Genomic DNA, 25939 nt, shown 5'->3' with positions numbered 1-25939 from the left:
CCCGTCTCCTCCATTAGAACTACTCCCAACAGGTTACCTGTCTGACTCCTCTTAGAGTTCGAAGGCACCTCCGAATCCTCTTACTATCTTCACTGAACAGACTATTTGTTCTGTGCCCTGGTACTTCTCTCTATGAAGGGTTTAGCTAGAGGGATTCACTGGATGTCTCGCTAGTGTTCTTCACTCTTGTCTAGTTATGTGTTTGTAGTTGTGTTCTTGAATCGCTTTTGACTTTTTAAATCAATTTAATATGCTGTCTCTTTCAGGTAGTTGTCCTGGTCTATTGCAGAGTTCTGATTTAGTCTTCTTTTTTGAACTATTATATGTTTGTTCATTTTCTTCCTGTGAGATTGCTCTACTTTTCTGGATTATCTGAATTATTTGTGCCTGCTGCTAGTTTGAGCCTCTGCACGCCGCACAGCCGCACACTGCGTTCTCTGCGCTTGATCTCCTCTTCAACTCAGCCTCCAATTCACCACCATGCCGCACTCTTCTGGCTTTCACTCACTAAAAGCCTTTTATTCAAGTAAACATTCACAGCGCAGCCGAGTTTTCATATGCTTTCAGTTCACTTTGTTCACCACCCACCGCGCTCCGATAAACATCTCCCGCCAGGTTGCTTGGATACACTTTCTGCTGCGAGGCGTGAACACGTCCAATGCACTAAGAGGTTCTTTCCTCTAACATCTAGTCCTCACCACTCTCATATTCAGGAGCGCGATATCAGAAGCAGAAAACAAGCTCCGGCTCACACCGATCTTCTGAGTTACCAGCTCCCACCACAGTTAACTTTACACACACAAGACTTTAAGCACTTTTACATTATTTACAGCTCAAATCTACTAGTTTTTAAAATTTACTAACTTTTTTAGTCCTAAATAGAGTTCTGTTAGAGATTAACTAATACATTACATACACTTAGCTTTTAGATTCTTGTCGAATAACTTCTTCTATGCCGTCTTTCGGAAATTACTGTTTATTTGAAGTTTTGTGTCTTGAATGAAAGGCAGCGTAGAATTCCACCAAACATTCTAAGTTGACTTTCTTAAGCCTCCAACCAATCAGACTCAAGGGATGTTTCCTCCATTTTGGAAAGGGGCAATTCCAGTCTCCTGATTAAACTTCCTTTAAGGAATCATTGTTGTCTCATCAAACACTCAAACACACTCCAATTACATTTTCCCTACTTCTAATAAGCAAAACACCTCCCAACCTTGTGCACCATGTTCCCCTTCCTGGAATATTTTCCCAGAGGACCCTGACAGTCCCGCCATATGAGAATCAGTCAGGTACTGCCACCAATGGAAGCAGCCCAGCCCAAACTGCTAGGCCAGGTTCATTCTGGTAGGCCAGGTCCCTTCTGCACAGAAACACAAGCAACCCCAGACATATTTAAGCCTCATCAGTGAGGAGCAGCTTGGTTTCCTATTGTACAGTGAGCAAGTGTCCTGACCTTGTCAAGAGGCGATGGGAGCCCCTCTCAGCCTGGGGTGGGCGGCCTACCAGGAAAAAATCCAGAGCCAGTCCTTCCCCTGAGGTGGATGGTGGCAGGAGAGATCATCCACATTCTAGCCTACCCCCCAGTGCCAGCTTATTTATGTGCAGTACCCATTTGCAGCCCTCCATGCCAATGAATGCAAGTGCTGGGCCAGCATTTTCTTCTATTTTCAGGAATACCTAGATGTTAGGAAAAGAGCATCAGCAAAAAGAGGAAGCAGCAGCACCCCAAAACACGGAATGCTGTTGCTGTGCAAGAGAAAGAGAGACACCAAGGAGCAAACAGGAGACCAGCACTGCTGTAGAAAGCCCAGTAAAAGCAGCAGGGGATACGCTGACAGGGACAGGCGAACACCAACATGAGGAGCTGGAGCTCCTATGAGGCTCACCCCTCAGCCGTGCACTGCACGCCAGCCACGGTCCGCCAGGAAGGGAACCGGCACGGCCCCAGACAACCAGGAAGATCAATACCACCAAAATGAACTTACCTTAGCAGTGGCCAAGCCAGGCCCCCACTAACATGAACTGGCACACTGTTTAGGTGTCACTGATGATCCACGGTGACCCCGCACAGAGAAAGAGGCAAGTCCTATTGAGCCTTATAAAGTTTTTGCTGTATGTAACACTTCCCTGGTGGGAAAGGCAGAGCCAGATTGGACAGGGTAAGTAGACCAACCAGAACACAGGGAAGGTTTAAAACCAACAGGATGTTGAGGGTTGTTCGGATGAGGTTAGAGGACGCGGTTGCAGACCGAGAGACCAGCAGGAGGAAGGATATTTAGAGAAGAGTGTGGAGGCGATTTTTGGAGCAGGTGAGGCATTGGTTAGTGAGTGCAAGTGTTACTGCATTGTTAGACTGTGTGTAGAATAGTAGCGAGTGTGGTTAGGTGAGGAAGTGTACGGAGTGACTGTGAAAGGTTTGTGTGAGTGAAAGGGGGGTGTCTGAGTAGATTGCGGGTGGAATGGTAGTAATAGTGTAGAGGAGAGAGACAATGGTGTGTAGGACGGAGTAGTAATATGGAGGAGGGAATAGTAGTGTGGAGGGAGGAGTTGTGTGTAGGAGGGAGTAGTCATGTCAAGGAGGGAGTAACAGTATAGAGGAGAGAGTAATACAGTCATGGAAAAAGTTATAACATCACAGGTTGGAAGTGAGGCTAAGAAGGATTGAGAGACATCGGCAGGATAGAAGAGGAAGACGTTGGGATTAGGGGCAGTGAGAGGTGGGTGGAGTTGGAAGGAGAAAAGTAGTGAGAGAAAAACATCAGGCAAAGGAAGATGTATGCATGATAGAAAGAACTCTCCGAGCAGAGAGTCTGTAAGGCACATTCCAATACCTTTTTTTATAATATGTATTTATAAAAATCACAGGAAAGCAATTTTGTCACAAAAATGCTTACACAATGTAACATTGATAACAGAGCGTAGGGCATGGGTCCTTGACATGGGGTGAGAGAATGTGACTTGAAGCCCAGATGTTGAAGTGGAAGGTGGAAACATACTCCAGGGACGAGAACAGGACAGAAAAACATAGGAACGGGATGGTGGAGGAATTGCTAAATTAAAGATTGAGGAGTGATTGAAAGGTGCTGTAGGGTTGTCAGTGAGGGTAGGGAGAGAGAGAAGCAGGGTGAAGGAGTAATGTAGAGTGCTAGGGAACAGGATCTTCAGAAAGGAGTAGGGCTTTGAGGTTGGATTTAAATAGTGGTAGAGTTGGAGTAGTACAGAGAAGGAGAGGAAGAGCATTCCAGAGGACAAGAGGAGAAGGAGAGAACAAGGAGGTGAGCATAGAATGATTGCAGTGAGCAAGGGGGAGAGTAGGAAGTGAGATGAGCAGATAGAGAGGGTGGGGTAAATCCATGGATAGTTTTGAAGATGAGAAAGTTATACTTAGCTCTTTGTTTCGTAGATAGCCAGCCAGTCTGGTGATGGGCAGAGGATGTAGAGGTAAGGTTAGAAAGGTCGAAATGTGTGCAGACTGCGAAGTCGAGGACATTGTCCATAGATGAAAACGCATAGTTGGCAAGGCCATAGAGGAGACTGGCACAGTAGTCGGATCTAGAAAGGACTAAGGAGGAGATTAGCTGTTTAGCAGAATTGAAAGGAAGAGGTTGATATTTCTGATATTAATATTGAGGAATTTGAGTCTGGCTGCAGTGGCAGCTTTGAAGATGAAGAGCGAGAAGTTGTGAGATAGGTCGAAGATGACACCAAGATTACGAGCAGAAGCCGAGTACGGAAGGTAGTCAGAAGTGAAGATGAGAGGAAGAGAGTCTGTTTGAGTGGTAAGTAGACAACTTCAGTCTTTGGATAGTTGAGCATGAGCGAGTGAGACAGCATCCAATATTAGCGAGACCTTTTGGGGTTTTTGACAACAGCTCCCCAGATAAGAAGGGAAAAGAGAAGAAGATGTGACTGTCATCAGCAAAGAGTAGATTGGAGAAGCCATGCAAGGAGATTAGGGCACCAAGAGCTGAAGTATAGAGAGTGAAGTGAAGTGGACCAAGGACCGACCCTTGGGAAACTCCACAAAAAGGGGATGAGTGGGGAGGTAAGGCTTTCCAGGACATCTGAAAGTGTCTGGGGGCAAGGTATCAAGCAAACCAAGCAAGAGCTTAATATCTGATGCCAAAGAGAGAGATTGCAGAGAGAAGGTCAGAATGGTTGACAGAATCAAAGGTAGCAGAGAGGTCGAAAAGAATAAGAATAGTTCAACAGTTCACATGACGTGTGGAAGAGTTGAAGTTGCTGACATTGAGGAAAGCTGCCTCGGGGGAAAGCATAGGTCGGATGCCAGATTGAAGAGAGTCCAAGAGTTTGTGAGTATCAAGGAACTCAGCGAGTGATTGATTACTATTGGCTCTAGGATTTTGCAATAGTGTATTGGAGAGACACAGGATGAAAGTTGGCAGGACAGTTGGAATCGAGGCATGGTTTCTTAAGAAGAGGGGTGGCAGTGGCTGACTTGTAGGATGAGGAGAAAGTAGCATTATCAAAAGAGGAGTTGAAGAGGCAAGTAATATGTAGAGCAACACTAGGAACTATTTGCTTCACAATGTGCAGGAACAGTGGGGACACACAAAGTGTTAGCCATGAGGAGTCAGGCAAAGATGTCATCAGGGTTGGTGAGTGCAAAGGAAGACATAGTAGTGGGAGAGGAGGGTGGAAGTTACTAAGGAGTTACTTTAGAATTACTAATCATTGGATAGAGCATGAACAGTATAGGAAGTACCTGAGGGAGTTTAGATAGAAAAGGCAAACTGCCTTCAGGTCTTCACCACCACCTGAAGTCAGAACATAGATAGTACGGGTCAATAATCAGTATTTACTAGCCTGGGGTTCAAGGATGCCTAAGCTAGGTAGGAGGTGCTTTTCATGGTGAGAGAGAGTGGGACAGCCATCGGGCCCATTGAAATCTTAATAAAAACCCTTGAACCTGTTTCTTCAGCCATCTGTGACATACCTTTTCTAAATGTATCAAATGTTGAGGGTAGGGTAGGGATATTCTTTGAATATCCTGTAGGTGGCTTAGGCTGATATGTGTCACTCACTGTAATGGTACGTGCAGACATCACAAGGCTCTGGGTGTACCAGATACTGTTAATCCCTAAAGATAGGAAAATACTCCCCCCTCCCAAAAAAAGCCATTATTCTTCCAACAAGAAAATAGGAAACAACAAACACATAGAAGCCTGTCCCTTGCTTCAACCCACACAGCCCTACGTATAATTTCGGATCAGCAGTTCCAGCAGAGCAGTGCTATGGTAAGGAACTCTAATATTATTAAAGTCTGACTTGAAGAGGAACTTCAAAGTAAAAAAAACAATTTTAAATTTAAATGACTTACTAGCAGCAAAGAAGTGTGGGTTACAAAAAAAGAAATCAGTTTTAGAGTTAAAATATAATTTTACTTTGTCTAAAATACCACCCTTGGGAATTGCTTTTTTTATTACTCCCTAAAAATCATTTTACTTCCACATTAAAAAAATAGGGAGTAAAATACTCTTACTTCAGACTCTCATCTGGATTCCTGAATGCAGCTATATCATTTCATGTCTTTAAACATGTTTTTACTTTTTTTGTAAATTCAAATAGCAAAGCCAATATCTCTGTCTCCTTTCTCTAACTTCCTCCTCGTAACTCTCTGTAGGATTTCAGTAGCTGGTACTCTGTGCGATCTTACACCGCTATGGTTCCACACCCCACTGTCTTTGCTGGGCATTGAGATTGTAGCCTATAACAAAAATGGAAGGCAAGGCCAGGCCAGGGTGTAGGGCTCAAGGAGTGATGTTACGAGTCTCATACGGGCACCTGAAGTTGCTTCAGCTACACCCATTCGGCTTGACTGTGGCTCCAAGTCTTGGGATCACCAGAAGTAAACTGGTAGCCGACCATGCCCTCATTTGGATCCAGAGGGAAATCTGTTGGAAAGAGTCTGTCCACTTCCATGATGCAGGGTTCTTTCCGATGGATTCTGAACATTCACCGCATGATGCAGTGCTGGGCTAGAAAGCGCAGTGGTGCCCCGGTTTCTGTGCCTAATCAGCATCCTGCTGTGAATTTGTTTAGATCTCCGCCATGCTGTTCTGTTTTCCCGTGCCTAACGCAGGATCATTCTGTGAATGGGCTTAGACCGCCACGTGCTCATATGCATGCATGGCGAGATTGGAAATGGCGCCATAATGAAAAAACGCGGTGGCCACCCCTACAGCGGATTTCTATGGCTAGGATTCCTTGCATGGGGCATAAAGAGAAACAGAGCAGATTTCCACCATGTATCCTGTCCATGTAATAAACCCCAATGGAAAAGGTACAGTAGCATTAAAAAAAAAAGCAGAACGTGTGTTTCCATGGATTTGCATGCATCTGTGACATCTTCCCCATTGATCAAAATGAGGCCCAATCTTGGGTGCTGTAGATGCCCCCTGGGTAAGGAAAAGCACACTCTCAAGTCAGCAGAGTTCTTGATTGCTGCCAATGTCCCATTATTAATTCTTAAAAGTGTCTTTTTTTTTATCTCCACCTGTTTGCAGGATCCTAACCATCTTGGAAAGACACCAACTTCTCTGGACTGGACAGTTAACCCACCTGAAATTCTTTGGTCTTCTTCTATATTTTCCTCGACCTGCCGCCATCAAGTCTACCCACGGCGGCGTATGTATCCTGGGCTTCCTGTGGTGCGAGACCTTTACAGCTTTGTTCCAGTAATTCTTAAGACAAGCCAGAACTCTTTCGACCGTTCACCCATCCTCTTTTAATGCAGTCACAAAGTGAGAGCGCGTCAATACTTAGAGACACCGACCTGTGTAGATCTTGCAGCGAATGGCTGTTTGGAAGGCTATCAGAGATCGCAGACATCACAAATACTCCCCTGTTTGGTGTTGGAACTCAGTGACCCTTCACAGTTGTGTGTCACATTTCTCGGACGCTCTCCCCGGTGTGTATAAGCCTCAATGTTCCTTTAGCAAGAGGTCATATCTCTCAGACCCTCCTCAGTCGAGTCATATTACTCCCAAGCCCTCTGCAGTTTGATTATAGCACTTTGAGGCTCTCCCTCATTGTGCCAAAATACTCACAGAGCCTCCCCAATTTAATACTAACCCTCAAAAACCATAAATAATGAGATCACATCTCTCTCAGAATCTCTCCCAGGTTTGGTCATATCCTACAACGACTATCAAAAGTGGGATCACACCAACCACAAGCCCTTCCCAGCATGGCATTTTCTTCAAATAGTCATCATATTGAGGTCATGTTTATCTAACATTCTTCAGCTCTCATGGATGTGTGTGTGTGTGTGTGTGTGGGTGCGTGTGCGTGTGTTCCATGCAGACCATTCCCAGTGTGCTTCTGTCCCTCAGAGGTCCTCTTCATTGACAACATACGCCCTGCAGATTATTGCCAGTGTGATTGCATCCTTCACATCTCAAGACCCTCTCCAAACGGACAATACCCTTCACAGAAAGCCCAAGTATAGTAGTGTCACCAGGATACATGCATGGTTCTCAACCACTCTTCATTGAGGTTGCACACCTCAAGACCTTCTCCCGAAGGATGTCGCCAGTGTGATCCTACATTTTATTAACCCTAACCAGAGTGGTATAAATCTCCAAACAGCCACTCCGTGTGTGGTGATACCCTCCATAGTCCTTCCTCCGTGAAGTCGAACTGCCAACACAACCTCTTCAGTAAGGCTTTATTCCCAGAAAAGCCTCCACAATGTGTGATCGTTTTAATGACAGAGGACCTGCTTTGTTGAAATATCACCATCTCTCCACCATCCTGGCGATCTTCTCATAAACCCTCTCATGTGTGGCCAGACCTATCGCATGCTCTTCCCAGTGTGATAATAACTGTTCACAACCATCACCCCACCTCTGTGCGATCTGTAGCCTAACTGCCTCTTCAGTGTGGTTACATTGTTGTATTCGTCGCAGACTCACCCTTGCACGGGCACACCCCTCACAGTCCTCTCCACTGTGGAGAAGCAGGTGCGTGGGAGAAGAACACCTGACTCCTTAGGTGCCCGGGAGAAGGCCTTGGTTAGCTACTGCTCTGGTAGAAGTACAATAAGAGAAATCTAGGTTTCTTAATCAGCCCCTAATGGTGTGGAGTGAAAAGGCAGCAAGAAGGGGTGCTATTTCTGTGGTGCCAGAAACAATGTAGCCATATTTTACAGATTCATTTGTTGACTTGTAAACATGTTATCATAGAGGGCTTTGGTGCACCCCAGTGCCAGCAAGGAGTGTTTCTGTACTAGGCATCAGTAGCAGTGAGTGATTCCGTACAAATCAGTACTGGTTGATAGTGGGTACACAGTCAGAAGGGCGTCTGTATCAGGAAGTGCCTGCAGGGAGATCTTTAGTATAAAGCAGTGCTTGGCGGAATAGAACCCCATACCACGCTGTGCCATCTAGGAGTCCCTCTGCATCCGAAAGTGCAAGCAGGGAGTCCTGGCAACAGTGCCACTCCATACCATGCAGTGCCAAGCAGGTGTGCTTCTGTATCATGCAATACCAGCAGAGAGTCCTTCTCTGCCATACATTACCAGTTGGAAGTGCTTTTGTGCAATTCGGTGTCAATGTACTAGTGCACACAGGGTTTCTCCTATGCAGAAGCAGCAGGAAGCACTGCTGTACAATGTGACCCAAGCAGACCAGTGCCAAGAGGGAATGCTTCCTACAGGAAGGGCAAGTAGAAGTGTCTGTTCCATGCAGTTCTACCTCGGGAGTTGATGTGACTGGCAGTGCCAGCAGGGGTGATTGTGTGCCTGGTGTGATATTTCTGTCATTGGCAGAGCGAGCAGGCAGCCTATGTGTCGGGGGCAGCAGTGCTGGTCAACCAAAGCATGATGTCTAGATGAGGGCACTTAGGAAGTGACACACTAATAATAAGGGCGGTATTGGGCAGGGTGGCTGTGTCTGTCGCTGCTTTCTTTAATTAAAGATGCTAATATATTCTGTTTCATGCTGTCACGTCCTTTTTTGATTATTCGCAAATTCCTATTTTATATACTTTCTTCCAGCAGACTAAGGTCGGCATACCGTTGGGGGCAGAGTATACCACTCTGTGGGCAAGCCTAGCTCCTCTGATACTGCCCCTGCGATGATTTGAAACAGTATAAAAGCATATTAACATAACATATTTAGAGTGCTCATCTAGGGCCAGCGCACGTCACAAAGGTTCCTGAGATCAGAAGTGAGAACTGAAAACACTCTGATCTCCTTAAACTAGAGAAGGTCGTTGAGCGCGTGCCCAGCGAAGTCCCACATGAGCCAATGGAGAGGGGCGGAATCAGGCCACGTAAAAGAGAACTAAGCGGCTATTACAACCATAAAACCAAAAATACCCCCAGCGCGTGACACGCACGACACACACACAACACACAACACACACCCCACACACCTCATCACAGGTCAGATACAGTATGCTAATTTAGAGGTCCTAGGAACACTTGGCCATTGCTTCGCACTTTAAGGGTTGGCCACCAGGCTAGATGTCCTGGCAGGCAGTGCAGGTATTTAGTGGGCAATTTAAAGACGTTTTTGCCAATGTCGAAGGAGTGGTTAAAAGCATGGACGTCCCGAAGGAGCACCAGGTCAAGAGCAGGATGAGAATTAAAGGAATTATGGGGGAAACATCAGTCTGGGAAATAGGAGCGCTAGATGAGTTGCTAGTTTTAGTCTGAGCACCTGTGTGAAACCTGAATCTTAATCCATCACGTCATCTGATGAAATACACAAACAAAAAACATTGGAAATTTGACCCTGATGGGTACTCAATCGTGATATCAGCAAAGCAGAATATTACCTTACTCTCTGATCTCTACCTTCAATTGGCCAAGGAATAGCCTGGTGCGGCTCTCAAAGCCCCCTTTCAGGCAACGCTGGGAAGTTAAATACTCAAGTTCTCTATCATGGGTGTCTTCATTATATGCACAAGCCCACAAACCTCTCTATGCATTATCGGGATTCTAATGACCCATTAAAAGAAGAGGAATAGATAGATCTTTGAAATCGTGAAAACTCAATAATCTTTATTAAATTTTAAACATGAAATAACAATACAAGGTAACGAATCAATTACAAACTTATATGAAGATAAATACTATATAAATGTCTTGATTTTTTCCTAATATAACTGTTCTATGTGAAACTGAAAATGATAGGACAGGGCATCAAATGTTTTGATGAATACATATTAGTCGCTGCTTCTGTGTGTTATTTGGACCCACCTAGCGTTTCATTGTCAGTTTACCTTATGCCTAGTTAGTGCATTTGAGCCAGTTTTCAGCATGCCTTCTTAAGAGATCGTTGCTAGTTTATGTCATGCCCAGTTTGTATATCATGACCAGTTTCCAGGATACCCACTGATCACACTACTAATATATATTATGTGCACATTGCACCTCATTTACAATTTCGGTATGCCTCGTTAGCAACTCATGGTCAGTTTCCATTATGTTTAGACCAAAATTCGCCCAGTAATGTTATAAGGAGCTGAGATGTGGGTTATGAAACACGTGTCTGAGTTAAGTTCTATGGAAAAGCGCTGCCTCAGAACCATGCTTAACTTACCATTATCCACTCCCATCGACTATGTGTTATACTCGAAGCCAACATGAACAGCGCAACAGCATTCTGGCTCTGCGCCAATGAAATCTGCACTTGAAACTTGCAAACGTTCCCAGTAACTCACTATTATGACTAAACTTTGATTTGACTAAGAAAGAGTTTCCAGGCTGTACACAAACTATCTTACGCAAGGATACTTATAAATGGTATGAGCGGTTTAGCCTCAAACTTTGTGTGTACCCCTTTAGAAAGCTCAAATATCTACGTAAGACTGACCAGGAACAATCATTCATCAATTTGCCAACTAAATCTCTTGGTCGCGGGTATATTGTGGAATATTTAAGTTACAACAAGACTCCTGGCTACTTGTTGGTATATCCAAATAATTGGATTGTTACCAAGTATCTGCGACTAAAGTTTAACATTGTGGATTCCCTTGAAGTTGTCGGGGGACGGGGCGGCCTGGCGAGAGATCCGTGTCTCTGCATATTGTGCGGTGAGCTTGTCTTGGAAACAGTTAAGCACCCGGTTATGGAGTGTGAGGGTCTTAGTGACATCACAAGGTCCTCCTTACTAGCAAGCAGAGTCGATATCTGTCAAACGGATCCCACCACTATATGGGCATTGTTCTATGAAGGAAATAACGTTGGTCTAATTTATCACTTGCAGGGGTGGACTGGCCTATAGAGAACTCTGTAGATCTCCCGGTAGGCCTCTGCACCCTGGGCCTCCTTTATGTAGTAACCCATTTTATATCCACATTTTCTCATAGGAAAAGGGTTGGGCTTGCTGAAAATTTGTAATATGGGGCCACTTTTAAAATTATTTCCAGGGCCTCTTTGGATCCCAGTCCACCACTGATCACTTGCCAAAAATGTAGTGTAGGATAGAATCCATCATGAACCTTTTATGATGGCCGTGTTGCAGCAAGCATGTTTGTGTTTTCTTTCATTTTATAATAATAATTTGCATTGATATAGTGCTACAAACCCTCATGCATCTGAACACTACTTATTATTGGCCACGATGAGTGGTGCTCATTTATCGACTTCAGAAGGATTTGAACCTGCGTCGGTAGGCTCTGCACGGATGTCAAAGCGAGCGCTCTACTGCTGTGCTCTCTGACCGGCTATAAAACTCTTTCTTTGTCATTGCCTCCTGAATGTTAAGATCAGATTGTATGTTGTACAAAAAAACCTTAATTAGGCTATACGGTATTATTAATAAATCAAAATTATGTTTAATTACCCATCCATGCCGAGCCTTAACTTCCTTCTCCCAGCAGGATTTGCGTTCTTCTGGCGGTGCAGGAAAGAGAGGCCAACGTTCCCAATTATGGAGGGGCAAGTTTGTACAGCTTGAGATGATCCACGTTTACAGACCCCCAGGATATTTCCAGTTTGCACTATGTCTGCATTGGCACAGTCTAACAATGCAGTAACACTTGCACTCACTAACCAATGCCTCACCTGCTCAAAAAATCGCCTCCACACTCTTCTCTAAATATCCTTCCTGCTGCTGGTCTCTCGGTCTGCAACCGCGTCCTCTAACCTCATCCGAACAACCCTCAACATCATGTTGCTTTTAAACCTTCCCTGTGTGCTGGTTGGTCTACTTACCCTGTCCAGTCTGGCCCTGTCTTTCCCACCAGGGAAGTGTTACATACAGCAAAAACTTTATAAGGCTCAATAGGACCTGCCTCTTTCTCTGTGCAGGGTCACCGTGGATCATCAGTGACACCTAAACAGTGTGCCAGTTCATGTTAGTAGGGACCTGGCTTGGCCACTGCTAAGGTAAGTTCATTTTGGTGGTATTGATCTTCCTGGTTGTCTAAGGGGCCGTGCCGGTTCCCTTCCTGGCGGGCCGTGGCTGGCGTGCAGTGCACGGCTGAGGGGAGAGCCTCATAGGAGCTCCAGCTCCTCAAGCTGGTGTTCGCCTGTACCTGTCAATTTTCTTAATTTTGCAATCCTTTTATTTTGATAGTTTGCATAAAAACAGCATATCACCATATTGTCCTATTCTGCACAGTATCCCAGTGTCAACAATACCAGTACATGTCAAATTTGCACAATTCAAGCAAGTGGCATAATTTATTTGGGCTGTTCTCCCAGAGTGCTTTTACCCAATACCATTAACAATTCTCTCTGTGTTTGAAATATCCCAATATATATCCAGCCTGCACATTCCCAGTATACTACCAGTTTGAAAATACAATGCACACCCCGTCTGAAAAATATCAGTGTATTTCCGATTCAACATGTCGATTTAGCACAATTCCATTATGTACTTAGTTTCACCATCTTAATATCTATTCCCAGTTCACCAAACTCTGTGTACTCTGTGTGACACGCCCTGCATTCCCCAGTTTGGCCACCAGGTTTTCAAAAGCTATTAAGAAAAGTTATGCGATAGCAGCACTGAAGTTATGGTTCAGTTGCTCAACCCATAAAAAGAGCACTTTTTGGACTGTTTATAACTTTGCCTCTCCGGACGAATCCTAACCAAACTTCTCAAAGAAAGTATATGGCCCCCTCAGAACGATTCTGCGAAGTTTGGTGGGGTTTCGTCCAGGGGGGGGGGGGAGGTTATAGGTGGGTCCCATAATGTGCAGAAATGCTCATAGACACAATGAAGCAAATACATTTGCTCACACCTACAGCCCAAACCACTGGACAGATGTTCACCAAATTTGCAGCAAGAGTGTTGGCTTAGTCCCAAAAGCGTGCGTTTGAAAATTTGGTGTTAATCCAACAAGTGTTTTTTTCTAAAAATGGCAAAAAAGTAGGTATAAATTCATTAGTGAAATATGGGATTCGGTCCTTGGATTCACTACCCGATTCGGGGTCCATAGACATGTCTGGGCCAATCAGGGGGTAACGGTATGTTTGCAGATATTGTAAGCGCCCGCTCATTGGATGGTGAAAAGCATGAGGTGCGTCATATTTTTCGAAGCGGTCGCCATGTTGGATCCGCGGACAGTGGCTGGTGTACGTGGAAAGCGCAGTGGGTAAAATTTCTGGAAAACACATTTGTTGTTATTTGTTGGCTGAGGGTGTGGAAAGGGTAGGGAAGTGGAACAAAGATGATATGGAGCTGTTTTTCTAGGTGAAAAGGGGTTTGCAGATGCCGCTGAGTCTGCAGAGCAATTTTGGTGTTCACTGACATAATTTCAATTGCAGGGTGTTCAGGGTGAGTTTTGTTATTTGAAGGTGCATTGTATGTAGTAATGTGTGCATAGTAAGTATAGGTAATGTAGTAGGAGTATACAGTATTTGTAATATGGTGGAATTATATAATTAAAGTGCATATGGTATTTATGATAGTGGTCGAACTGTACGAAAAGAAGTAGTGGAACTATGTTCCCTGCTGGCCTGCACCCACTCCCCACACGCCCCTTCCCACACAATACAAACTCCCAAACACATGCACCTGGTGTTTAAGGGAACGTTCTGTGTAAGTTTCAACTTCTTCCTACACTTTCATTTGAAAACAAAAGCATTTGGGAATGGTTTCTTTTTAAAACAAAAGGATAGGAACAATAACACTCAATTAAAAAAAGTAGAGGAGCACTGCTCCCCATCCCTCTAAGCAATGATTTTAGTAGCATAGAGGACAGTGCGGTTGGTGTCTCCTCCACCTCTCACATGGTCAACAATTGTATCCTCTTTAAACGGTTACATGATACCATTACCATTGTGGAGTGGGCACTGGACTGGCTCATTTGTTTTCTTCACTAACTGCCCTTACCAGCTGCAACTGGGCTGTTTGTACACCACCACCTCATTGTACCTACAGAGTACTCTAGGGTTTTATCCTATCATTGTGGATCTTTCATATCTATTTCGTCCCTTTGGCTCACCTGATGTCCTTCTTCTTTTCTCATTTCCGATGTTATGTCAATAACAGATAGGTTTCCTTAAACTTCCCCGAACTAATTTGTTGTCTTAGTTTTTTATCTCTAATTTAAGTGGCAGTTGGAAGTTTAATATGTTGATAGGGTTATGTGCAGAGGTATTTTTAACTGATTTCCTGCTTTAAAAAAAATCACACAAAAGTCTAGCAATCAGTGAGTGCTACAAACATAAAAGTAAAAAGGGTAGAATGGCTGTATTGTGCGATAATGTGCACATGCAATCCGGTGGTTTTAATAATGCATGGCCTAGAGAGTGGACTGCAGAGACTGCGGATAGTCATGAAGGGCCATGGATTATGATTATTTATGCTAGAGAAAAGTTTTTGGGACAGAAAATTGTTTCTGTGCTTTTTACCATTGTCCACTATTTCCATTAGCATAGTAGAAAATGCTAATGGGATTGTTGGAGAATCGTATAGAGTTAAACTACTTTATTGAAAAATGTAAAGTAGATGGAGTCTATTAGCTTATTTTTTTTTTACTTCTATTTTTTTAACTGTGAAGGGGGGGTGGTTTAGTTTAATTTGTTTCTTGTTTTTTTTTAAGGAGAGGCCAGGAAGTAGGGTGGGGAGGGAAGTAAGGGAAGGGGAAGCAAGCACCGCTATTGGGGGCCAGGTGAAGAGGGGAATATGTTGGCTGTGCATTACATATAAGGTAGGGGACAGTGTTTCTCATGCTCCTTAATTACAGCCTTGAAAGCACTTTGAACACCCCCCCACCCCCACCCTTGCAGGGTGGTTTGTTGAAGAATTCAGCCACGGTAAGCTTCCCCTCTGGGGATTCTGTTTTGGCTACTTATTGAGCACTAATTAATATCCCAGACACAGACCCGGACTGAGCAGATTATATTTGTCTTTTTCGAATTGAACCACAGGAGAGTTTGTCTGATCGCATACTGCAATTCCTTGTCCTGATGAAGGCCATCTCACTTACAGCCAACATAATAGGCTAAAGGCTGAAACAAAGTTGCTGCCTTGCTGCCTTGCTGCCTCTCTGTTGCTTGGAGGGGAGGCGTGCTGGCGATTGGTGAAAACTGGTCTTCCCACTGCGGGATTGAGAGACGGGCACTGATGCATCTTCTGGATTTCATTAACATTAGAGGGTGAGGAAGCTCAGTGGACGGCGGTGGGGTAGAACCAGCGCAGAGTCCAGGTGGGTGGAAGCATGTCCTAGTCAAACAAGTTGTGGAAGCAGCAATCAAAGCTTCAATTCGAGACACCCAGCCAAGATAAGAACCAAAAGGTATTGGTTGTATCCCATGTGGGGACCTTCCAATCCTCAGCTCTTGACCCTAGTGGAGCATTCAATGACATTAAAGCCTTGTTCAACCAACTGCAGGCTGGCATACAATCATTGGATGGGAAGATAGACTCTGTGACGTGTAAGGAGGACCACATGCAAGTTTGTCCGGACAAGCATGGAGAGAAAATAGATGATGTTGAGGGACGGATGTCGACTGTCAAAGATGAATCATCGGCCACATTGCGGGTACTGGTGCAAGTATGGAGGGTTCTCAAAGAACTGGTTGACAAGCAGGAGGACCTGGAGTCACAATCCAGGTGAACAAACCTGAGGATAGTGGGTGTGCTGGAGTCAGTGGACCAACGATCTATGGAGCCTTTGGTCGAGACTATTCTTTGAGAGGCGCTGGGGGGGTGAAGAATTTTCAGCAGTGTGGAGAGAGCGCATTGGATTCCTAGGGAGAAGAAACTGATTCCGGGTACACCGACTATAGCTCACATGTTGAACTACAGAGACCGAGATCTTGCCCGTCGGAAAGCCAGGGAAAAAGGATTGCTAATGTACAAAGGGGATGCCATCAAACTGTTTCCAGACTTCTCTGATAAAGTACAGGCATCCAGGAAGGCATACATTGATGTCAAGAGGAGATTCAGTGAGAAGGGCATGATGTACGCCATGCTTTTCCCTGCCAAAACTCAGAATGGAACACGAGGGTCGGGTACTGTTCTTCCAGACACCAGACGAAGCTCCTACCTTTGTTGAAAAATTACCCAGGGCACCAAGACGCAGGGGAACAATGAGCAAGGGGGTAACTCCCCGTAATTTTTGTTCATGCCTTGACAACTGATGATAAGTTGGATATTATTTTTGTTCGAGGTGGTGAGAGGGGGAGCTATTATTACTGTTGGGGTGGCTGGGTGCTAGAGCGACCTCGAGCAGAGGCTCATGACAGTTGTTGGGGTAGGGTGGGGAGGGGGTAACTGGTGTGTTGGGGCTGCCAGTGTGGGAGGGAGGTTGTTGGGGGTGCGGGAGTTGTTTAGAAGGGCAGTGCTTCTTGAGATCACCCGTGCTCAGACTTGTGTCGACCCTTGCAATGGGAACTGTCTTGGTAAGAGACGCAGGGGCTTGGAGATGTATTTTGCATTTGCTGTAACAGAACTGTATGAGAACGGTTAGAGTTATTAAATGCATGACATGGAATGTTAGGGGTTGAACTGCTCATCTTTATCAGTCAATCAGTCAAAAAAGTTTATTGGAATGAAAAGATCAATTAAACATAAAAATACAAATAGAACATCATCACATTTTCCCAAATATACATGTCCATGTTTTAAAAGATTCTCCTAAACAAATCAGGTACAAGAATCCATATAAATACAATGATGAATCTGTTCATAGTAAAACATGACATTAATAAAAACCACTGTTCCAATATCCCCTTCCCTAATAGGGAATATAACAATTAAGAAGTTGCTGAGGAAGCACGTCCCCTTATTTTATTTTTTAATTTTATTTTTAATTTTATTGGTTTATACAAACCTTTAAAAGGCAAACAAAAGAAAAACTAAAAAATTCCTGTTCATCCTTATCAGACAAAAGATAGATAAAGGAGAAAACCCATCTAACCAGAACAGGCAGAAAATGGGAATCAGGAGTCAAATCAAAGTTACGACAAATCCCATCAGGAAAAGAATGAAAGAATAAGGGGGGGGAGACAGAAAGCAATGTTAAACAATCACATTTGGTGTGTTTCCGCGTTCCAAAGTTCATTTAGCCCTTTCATTACTCCTTTCCATCTTCTGGAGTCAGCTTCATTTTAATACCACTTAGCAGATTTGTTAGGGCATAGATTAGCTTCTTATTAGCACGTCCCCTTTTTTTCATCATTACATTAAAAGCTTCCATCTCCCTGGAGCCCCATCAGCCCCTTTCAAAAGTACATTGCTCTTTTCAAAAAAGAGAGCAGTGCCCAGGCACTGTAAATGGTGTCTGCACTCAAAAGAAAGATGAGTGCTGCCTTATAATTATGGATCTCTGCCTTCTTTAGGGCCGGTAACAATGTGGCTCTACGTATCCCAGCATAACCAATACAAAACAGTAATACATGTGCCAGATCTTCACGCTGGTGTCCACACACCGGGCAACTAGCAGAGTCCGGCAACCCTTTCCATTTTGCTATATTTCCTTGCAAAAGGAGGCAGTCAAACCTTGCCCTTGTGATTAACCACCAGTATTTTCTGCGGGAACCCCAAATTACGTATGGGAATCACAAGGGACCTGCTGATCAACGTATGTAATTGACCGGATTTGATTCCATACTCCAAGAGTATTCTTTTCCTTGTAACAGCCTCACTCAGCACCAATTTATGGCTTTTCCCCTCTACCTTTGTTATTAATACCTCAGGCGGAAAAAGAGTGCCAAGGTTGGCCTCCTCAAGGGCTTTGGAGATATAGTCCAGCCAAAGGATTTTTTGCCACCCCCCCTTTCCCAATATAGATCGAATGATGAAATGGCAAAGGGAGGCAAATTAATTTGCCCATAGCCAGACCCAGAACAAAATCGAGGCCAACGCTCACAGGTCTTTCCAAAACTCCATTCCCATTTCACAATGTATTGCAATATCTGCAGCAGAGTTTGGGAGCCCCAGCAGTCTCCTAATAAATTTGTTCTCTTTTATTTGCAATTCGTCAGCCCTCTGGAAGCCCTATATTGGGGCGCCATACATGGTAACGGCCAATGTTTGGGCACTGTAAATCTTAGATATCACTTCTAATGGTTCTCCCTCACACCTTGACATAAAACGGAAAATACCCCCAATTTGCCGACTCATTTTCGTAGATTGTTGAGCCAGATGTGCCTTTCCAGATAAAGCTTCAGAGAAGCTTATCCCCAGGTTATCAAAAACCTTTACCCTGGGTATCACCTCCCCCACACATAGCATCGGTCTCATAGCCACGGGCTGCTTCCTGCCCACGCGCGCCATCACAGCCGATTTTTTGGTGTTGATTTTTAGACCCAATTCACACATAAATGTTGTGTATGCATTGATCAGGGTCTGTAAAGCTCTTGGTGTTCTGGCAATCAATACTGTGTCGTCGGCGTACAGGGAAAGCCCCCCCACCCCCAGACTAAAAAGTCAGAAAAAATGTTGATGAGGACTCCAGAAAAAACATTTATGTACAGACAAAAACATATGGGGGCCAACACACAGCCCTGCCGCACACCGCATCCAACACTGAAGCATGCCGTGCAGTGACCCCCCGGTCCACTGCGCATGCATGCCTCATTGTCGTGTGTATGTCGACCAACACCCTCAAGATATCCCCCGGCCAACTCAGCGACCCGAGCACGGCCCAGAGCTTTACCCTGTCTACCTTGTCAAAGGCCGTGCTCAGGTCCATAATCGCCAAATACACTGCCTCACCCTTGCAAAAGACCGAATTAGCCACTAGCAGGTAGAGGTTTAGGCCCTGTTCCATAGTGCCAACTCCTGGCCTGAACCCAAACTGAATGTCTGATAAAATGGATTGTTCAGTCAGCCAGGTTTCAATGCGGGCTAACAATACTCTTCCAAAAATTTTAAAGGAAGAGTCCAACAGTGAAATTGTCCGATAAGCCGCAGGGTCGGCCATATCACCCTTTTTGAATATGGGGAAGATTATAGCCCTTTTCCATGAACGGGGATAGTTACCGGATTTCATGCAAGCATTGAACACTATCGTTAGAAGTGGTACCCACAAATCCAAGGGGGCCTGAAACATATCTGCAGGAATCATATCCGGGCCTGGTGCCCGATTATGGGCTTGTGGATAAATAGCCTTCCTGACTTCCTCCACTTCAAAATTTAGGGATGATGCAGCTATATCTACAGGCCCCTCAGTGGGAGTAACCCCGAAAAGGAACCCAAAGTGCTTTATCCATGCTCCTTCCTCCACATGGGTCCCACTACCCGCATGTGTTCCACACCCAACTGGACCACCCTTCACAAACTCCCAAAAAACCTTCTAGTTCCTTCTTTTAGCGGCATCCAGGAAGCCTTCCCAGGCCACCCCTTCAATTTCCTTTTTCCTTCGTCTGAGCTCACTCTGGTAATGGGCCTGAGTTAATGCTCTTCTACTGGATGCTGGGTCCTTGAGGGTCAATAATAGCGCTTGTTTTGCCTCTTTACACGCCTCGTCAAACCAGCCCTTATGTGATGTTCTCCCCTTGGCTTTAATTGCTTTTGTAAATTTGATAGTTAGAGCCCCCTCTAGTTCTACAAATCTATCAACAATTACCTTCGCAGGTAGAGTATCCACCAAATGGGGTTCATTCTCCATAATCGATTTGTAGTGTAATTTCTCCTCTACGATGGTCCCCCATTTGATTCTTCTGGATCCACTGGTCACCCTTTTTATTGGGCCGGGTGCCACATCCAGTGAGACCCCATCCCCCAACAGACCCACTAGAGGCAAGCATATAGGGTGATGGTTACTATTCACATTGGGGATCACCCCAAATCTTGTAGTATGTTCTGATAGACCAACAGAAATGCAAAAATAATCGATTGTTGAGGAGCCCATATGGTTGTTGAGGGTCACCATGCCCGGAATATCCGGAGCTAGGCGGCCATTAACTGTACGCAACCCCCATTCCAACGACCATGAGCACATCTGCAATCCCTTTGAGCACACTCTCTCATCTATCATACAAGGGACCAGAATATTCACAGACATGTCCTCCAGAGGATCTAGAGTATCCTTAGCCACGCCCATCTCCATTTTAATATTAAAGTCTCCTCCCCAAACGTAGAATTTATTTTTATGCATGCCCGCAGACAGTAGGTCCTCCATGAACCCCTTCACTTTTGTCAATCTGTCCGCCTCCGAAATGTGTGGACTATTATAAAAGTTAATGATGCAGATCGAATCCCCCTTCACTGTAGATAGGGCCACCACCTGCAGGAAATCCATCCCTGTGTCAATCACCCTAATCCCACAGTCTAGGGCGGACTTGATCATGATGCACAAACCTCCATAACTTCTACCCCTCGACTTCTTCTTAGCTGGGATTCTAAAGGAGGCAAACCCATCTAAATATGGGGTGTCTATTGCCCAGGTTTCCTGTAAAAGTACCACCTCACTCGCTTGGAGTAGTTCGACAATGGACCCATTGCTCAACTTTCCCGAAGAACCTGCAATGTTCTATGAGAGCAGATGGAACTCAGCCGGTTTGTCTGCCACAACACCTCCAGTTCGAATTGGGACATTCTGTTGCTCTACCACACCACTTACCAAGACTTGGGGACCAACTGGTGCAACCGACTGTCAAACCAGATCCTCGCATGAAGTCAGGATCTCAAATTGATTTGCCAGTTCCAAAGCATGGGGGGGGTCCCTTACATTGTCAGTAGAGTTCCCTCTCTTAGATGGAATCCTACTCCAACCACCCACTATCTGACAGTCTGTTTCCAGGCAAGCTAAGGGATTTCCTTTCCCCTTGTCCTCCTCCCTGACCTTGCTCTCGTGGGACTGACCCACATCCCTTTCCCCCCTACCCTCACATAGCAATACTCCAGGGGAAGAAGCTTACTAAATAGTTGGCTTCCATTAGGCTTAAGTCCTCAAGCTAGATTGGAATTTAAAAGGTAATTGGCCATAGTTGCATCCGAAAAGGTCACCACTACACAATCTCCTGACAGATTTTTGGGCCTGCTGCCAACCCAGTCTACTCTTCTGGCTATACGAATAATGGCGGTGTCTATCTTGGGTCCCATCAGGTTAGTGTTAAACCAATGCGATGCCTTATTAATTAGGGAGAGAGTTGATTCATATCCGCCCTTTGGTAGACCGGGCAGACCAGTAATTATCCCCACATAAGGAACCGCCTCAGGCAGAAGATTTAGGATTATCTGATCCCCTACCCTTTGTGGAGGTACTGTGGCTTTCAAGGTTTTATCCATCTCTACGTTGCAATTAGGCCCCCACCCCACCTTTTTGGCTGTTGACCCTTCTTCCACGTCCACAATAACTGCAACTGGTGTTTGCTGCTGGCCCTGCTTTTCTACCGCCCCTGTCACAGCTCAGAGGGCGACCTCCCTTTTTTAGCTCACACAAGGTACAAGGCCTACCTTCAACCACCCCTTCCAACCCTCCTTTGGCCAGATCACATAACTTCAGTGTTATAGCTCTTATGGAGTCATCCATAATAGCTAACGTGTTTAGGAACCCCTCCTTCAGTCCACGTAGGGATTGCAGTATCACCTGAAAAGATTTGAGTTTTTCATCAAGAAGGGCTTCCAACCATTCCTTGTCTCCCTCACATGCTATTTAGGAGTCCAGAGGCAAACTATCGTGAGCCTCGAATGTTGGGCTACTCACCCTTGAGATGCCCAATGAAATGAATTCCTGGTCATACTCCCGACCTGCCCCCAGTTCCTTGGTAACCCTCCCCTCCTCCCCAGCCCCCAGCCTCTTCTCAGGGTGCAAGAGTTCGGGGCCAATAGCCCCATTATTACCTTGACAAAGGACCTCTAATAGCGGAGCAGCCTCGCTAGAGACTCGCTCAGTTGCATTCATGCAGCTTACAATTTTGTTAGCCATCACATCCATATAGGAATCAAGGGATTTTTGTGAGGATGTGATGATCACCAGGGGTTTTCCAACTTTGCCTGCTTTTACAGTTTTAACATTTTTCGTTTTTTTCGCCCCCCCCCAGGGCCTCCAACCCCCCCCCCCAGATCTCCCTTCATCCCCGGCTTTTCTTTTTCCCATATTTCAAATCTTAATGGACTAGATTAAGTGGGAGTAAAGGTCAGCCTGTTGGCTCACAATGAGAGCTGGTAACCACTCAAAGCCAGCCAACAGATAAAAAGAGGAACAGTGGAACAAGAAGAAAAATCTAAAAATCAATAAATATAAACTTTCCACAACTGTCAATGGATAACAAATACCCAGCCATGCCTAAAGGGCTACCATGAAGCCCTGTACTGGGCAAAAGTATAAAAACACAATTTGCTAAACACAATAAACCATGCACTACAATGCTGCAATGGAGATGATGGAAAAGCACAAAAGTTCATATACTCATTACTAGTTCTGAAAACAATTAAAGGCAAGGTCTAGTAAAAGTTTTTATTGTCCCAACGGGTCGGCCATGTTTTTTTAAGCCTAAGTGGCTCGATTTTAGAAAACTTTCCTATGGACCTTACCCGAGTTTTCGTCCATTAAACGCACGCGAAAACAAGCACCAGGGAGCCGCCATTTTCTGATAATCCTATCTTTTCCCCGATCGCCCTGGCGGACCTGCTTTTGCGGCACTAAATCAATTCCCCCGCCCCTGAGCCTGTCATCAGCAGACTCGTACCGCCCATTTCCCAACGCCAAAGCACGTCTTGTGTCAACATTCGCTGCGCTTCAGCTAATGGCGTGTCGCCATGGAAATGGCAGGACGCCTCTCTCCTCAATAAGTATAAACAGACCGTTTCACAACACACAGCAGCAGATTTTCGATTCCATTCCTCTCTCTGTGTTACTTTGAGTATTCTGTGACTCGTTTCAGTGCTCTGGTCAGCTACCTTCGCCGCTTGTAACCCGTGTGAACAGATATCAGTACCACCGCTATAAATTATTTTAGTTTGTTTAACACACAATGGCTACAATAATGCCCTACATGTACGAGCCCGAGTATACCGAGGAGGAACTACTGGAAAGGGAAGCACGCGAAAACCATGGGGATTCGAACGGCAGTTGGCAGGACGAATCAACAGATGAAGATCCTGGGCCTAGTCGAATGGACGGCGTCTCCACCTGGTGCACATGCAATCGGTGCGAGCTAATGCCAACTGAGGACGAGAACTGCTGCTGCCGAGAAAACTCGGGATGCCTGGCCTACATTTCGGAAGACGAGCCACGACCGCAATGCATCACCGAGCTGCCAGACTTCAGGGCAGCCTGCCTCACACGGGCCGTGTTGAGAATAATGATGGTGCTTATGCACGAACTTCGCGCAACTGTTCGTCCACGTAATCCGAGTAACGAGTAAGTATACTCTGCTTGTCATGCCACTCCTATTTCATGTTCTTCTACTATATCCAAAATGACATCTACATATCATTGTAACGCATGTAAGTCATTCAATAGTGTGCATTGTCTAGATAGCATTTGTCCGTGTAAAATGCCATTAGTTACAAGAATTGTCATTGACAACAAACGTTTATTAAACTTATCTGGGTCATTTAAAAACAGTTTGTTTCATTCCTTTTCACAGGTGGTACAGGCTGGTGGCCTATCGTTCCTTTACATGGTGGCTTCACGGGAGGCTTGGACACCGCGTTCGAAGAGTGATACCCGCCTGTGCCGTTCGTGCCATTAGAGAAACGTTCCCGAGTGACAGCGGTCAGTACAGGGGATTTTCTCTCGCTGTGCTGCAACCTGACCTGTATAATCTTTAAAGTCTTGTATTTTTGTGTCATGAAAATAAGATACAAAATAAAACACCACATATATTTTAACGTGTGTCTCGATTTTTTAAATGAATCAAGTGTGTCTCCATTCAAGGATGGACGTCAGACACCTGTGCAGGGTGGTCACTATCTATCTAAGCTAACATAACATATTCTCGATAATGCATGCACTAAATAACACTTGTTCAAAGTCTTTCAGTAGGTTATGTCTCTATAAAAGTCACACATATATCTATACTAACAATTACCATTGGATTATACAGGCCCTAGGGTCTTGGCCACTATAATACACCGGTTGAAGTGTGGGTCTGTGCTCACAAGAATCTCCGGTATGTGGCATTTGTTATTGATAAGCAACGATATACTATCATTGATATAAAGGCGATATACTGTATATTGATATAAAGGCGGTTCGCGCCGGTGGATGCGCGCTGGCATGGGGGGCTGTGACGGGCGCAAACGGCCAAGGTGCCAAACTACATGTACACTTCAAAAGGTGTCCCACGCTAAGGGGCCATCGGTCACATGGCCTACTCAGACCCCGTGTCTCCAGGCAGGCCTCCCCTGAGGCAGGCCGCCCCCCTGCAATCCACATAAGTGTGTCTCCATTCAGCAGTCTTCCTGTGCCTTATCTGCACGCCCCAGGGCCATCCATCCCACCCCTCTCTATTAAAGGCAGTTCACACCCGGGGATGAGCGCTGGCATGGGGGGCTGTCCGGGCCGCGAAAGGCCAAGGTGCCAAACCACATGTACACTTCAAAAGGTGTCCCACGCCAAGGGGCCATCGGTCACATGGCCTCCTCAGACCCCGTGTCTCCAGGCTGGCCTCCCCTGAGGCAGACCACCCCCCTAATACCACGACATACATACGTCATTCATTCACAAACACACCCCAGTTTCTAATACTTTAAAAACCACTCGATATGTCTCATGAGAACATCTTTGTGCTTTGCAAGTCAACTCTTGAACGTGCTACCTGGGAACCACTGAGATCTATGCTAATCTGCTTGTCGTCGTGCTATCCGTGAACTCTGTGACCGACCGCTTCGAGCATACCCATCAGTGCGCTACCTGTGGCCATCCACCTATTCTCCCGCAACATACTGCTCTGCTTGCTGAACCCAACTGTTTGTTGGTCAAGGTAAGGCCATGTATCCTGGTTATATTTCGCAGATTTTTAAATTTCTATCTATTTTCCAGTAGAGTACAAAATAGTGCTATGTTCATTGGTCTCATTGGTATTGACTTCAGTTTCCATTGCTATGCTATCAATAGATCTATTTATTTTCATCTGTGACTATTGTGATTGAATTGCATCCTTCGGGGGTCCAGTCAATAATGTTAGCATGTTTCCTTCTCGTGCAAGACAGAACATCCAAGGGACGAGTCACATGTTCAGATTTCAGTCACATCAATTATACATTTCTGCAACTTATGCAAATACTAAGCAGCACATAATGAACTGGTATAGTTCCTGCGACCAAAACAAACCTTGCATTGATCATTGTATGATTCATTTACTTTTGTATCAAATCTTTACTCTTGAAGATTGTATAATAATGTCGATATTTACTTTTCAGATTCATCAACAATGCCTGCCTGTTCGATTAGCGGTTGCCCTTCGAAGACCCATGCGAAATCTGAAGGAACTACAATGCATGTATTCCCGAAAACTGTTGATCGAATAAGAGAATGGGTCAGACATTGCGGATATCCACTGTATGAGCTGGAAAGTAGAGTCCAACAAGTCTTAGAGGACAAGAGGGGTGAT

General features: G+C 45.1%; 1 protein-coding gene across 1 annotated transcript in view; it reads left to right on the top strand.

Annotated features, from left to right (window-relative positions):
• LOC138503273 (uromodulin-like) overlaps positions 1-8956 on the top strand; it is a 133470-nt gene extending 124514 nt beyond the window's left edge. The window contains exon 13 of the mRNA XM_069622876.1: positions 6528-8956. Within this exon, the coding sequence (XP_069478977.1) occupies positions 6528-6535 (8 nt within the window). The 3' untranslated portion in view covers positions 6536-8956. The remainder of the gene's footprint in view (positions 1-6527) is intronic.
• Positions 8957-25939: the final 16983 nt, after the last annotated feature.

This window comes from Ambystoma mexicanum, chromosome 11 (assembly GCF_040938575.1).
Source record: "Ambystoma mexicanum isolate Mex_15411 chromosome 11, UKY_AmexF1_1, whole genome shotgun sequence".
Classification (NCBI taxonomy): Eukaryota; Metazoa; Chordata; class Amphibia; order Caudata; family Ambystomatidae; genus Ambystoma; species Ambystoma mexicanum.
Note: the sequence above shows the minus strand (reverse complement) of the source record. Positions and strands in the feature narration are given on the sequence as shown.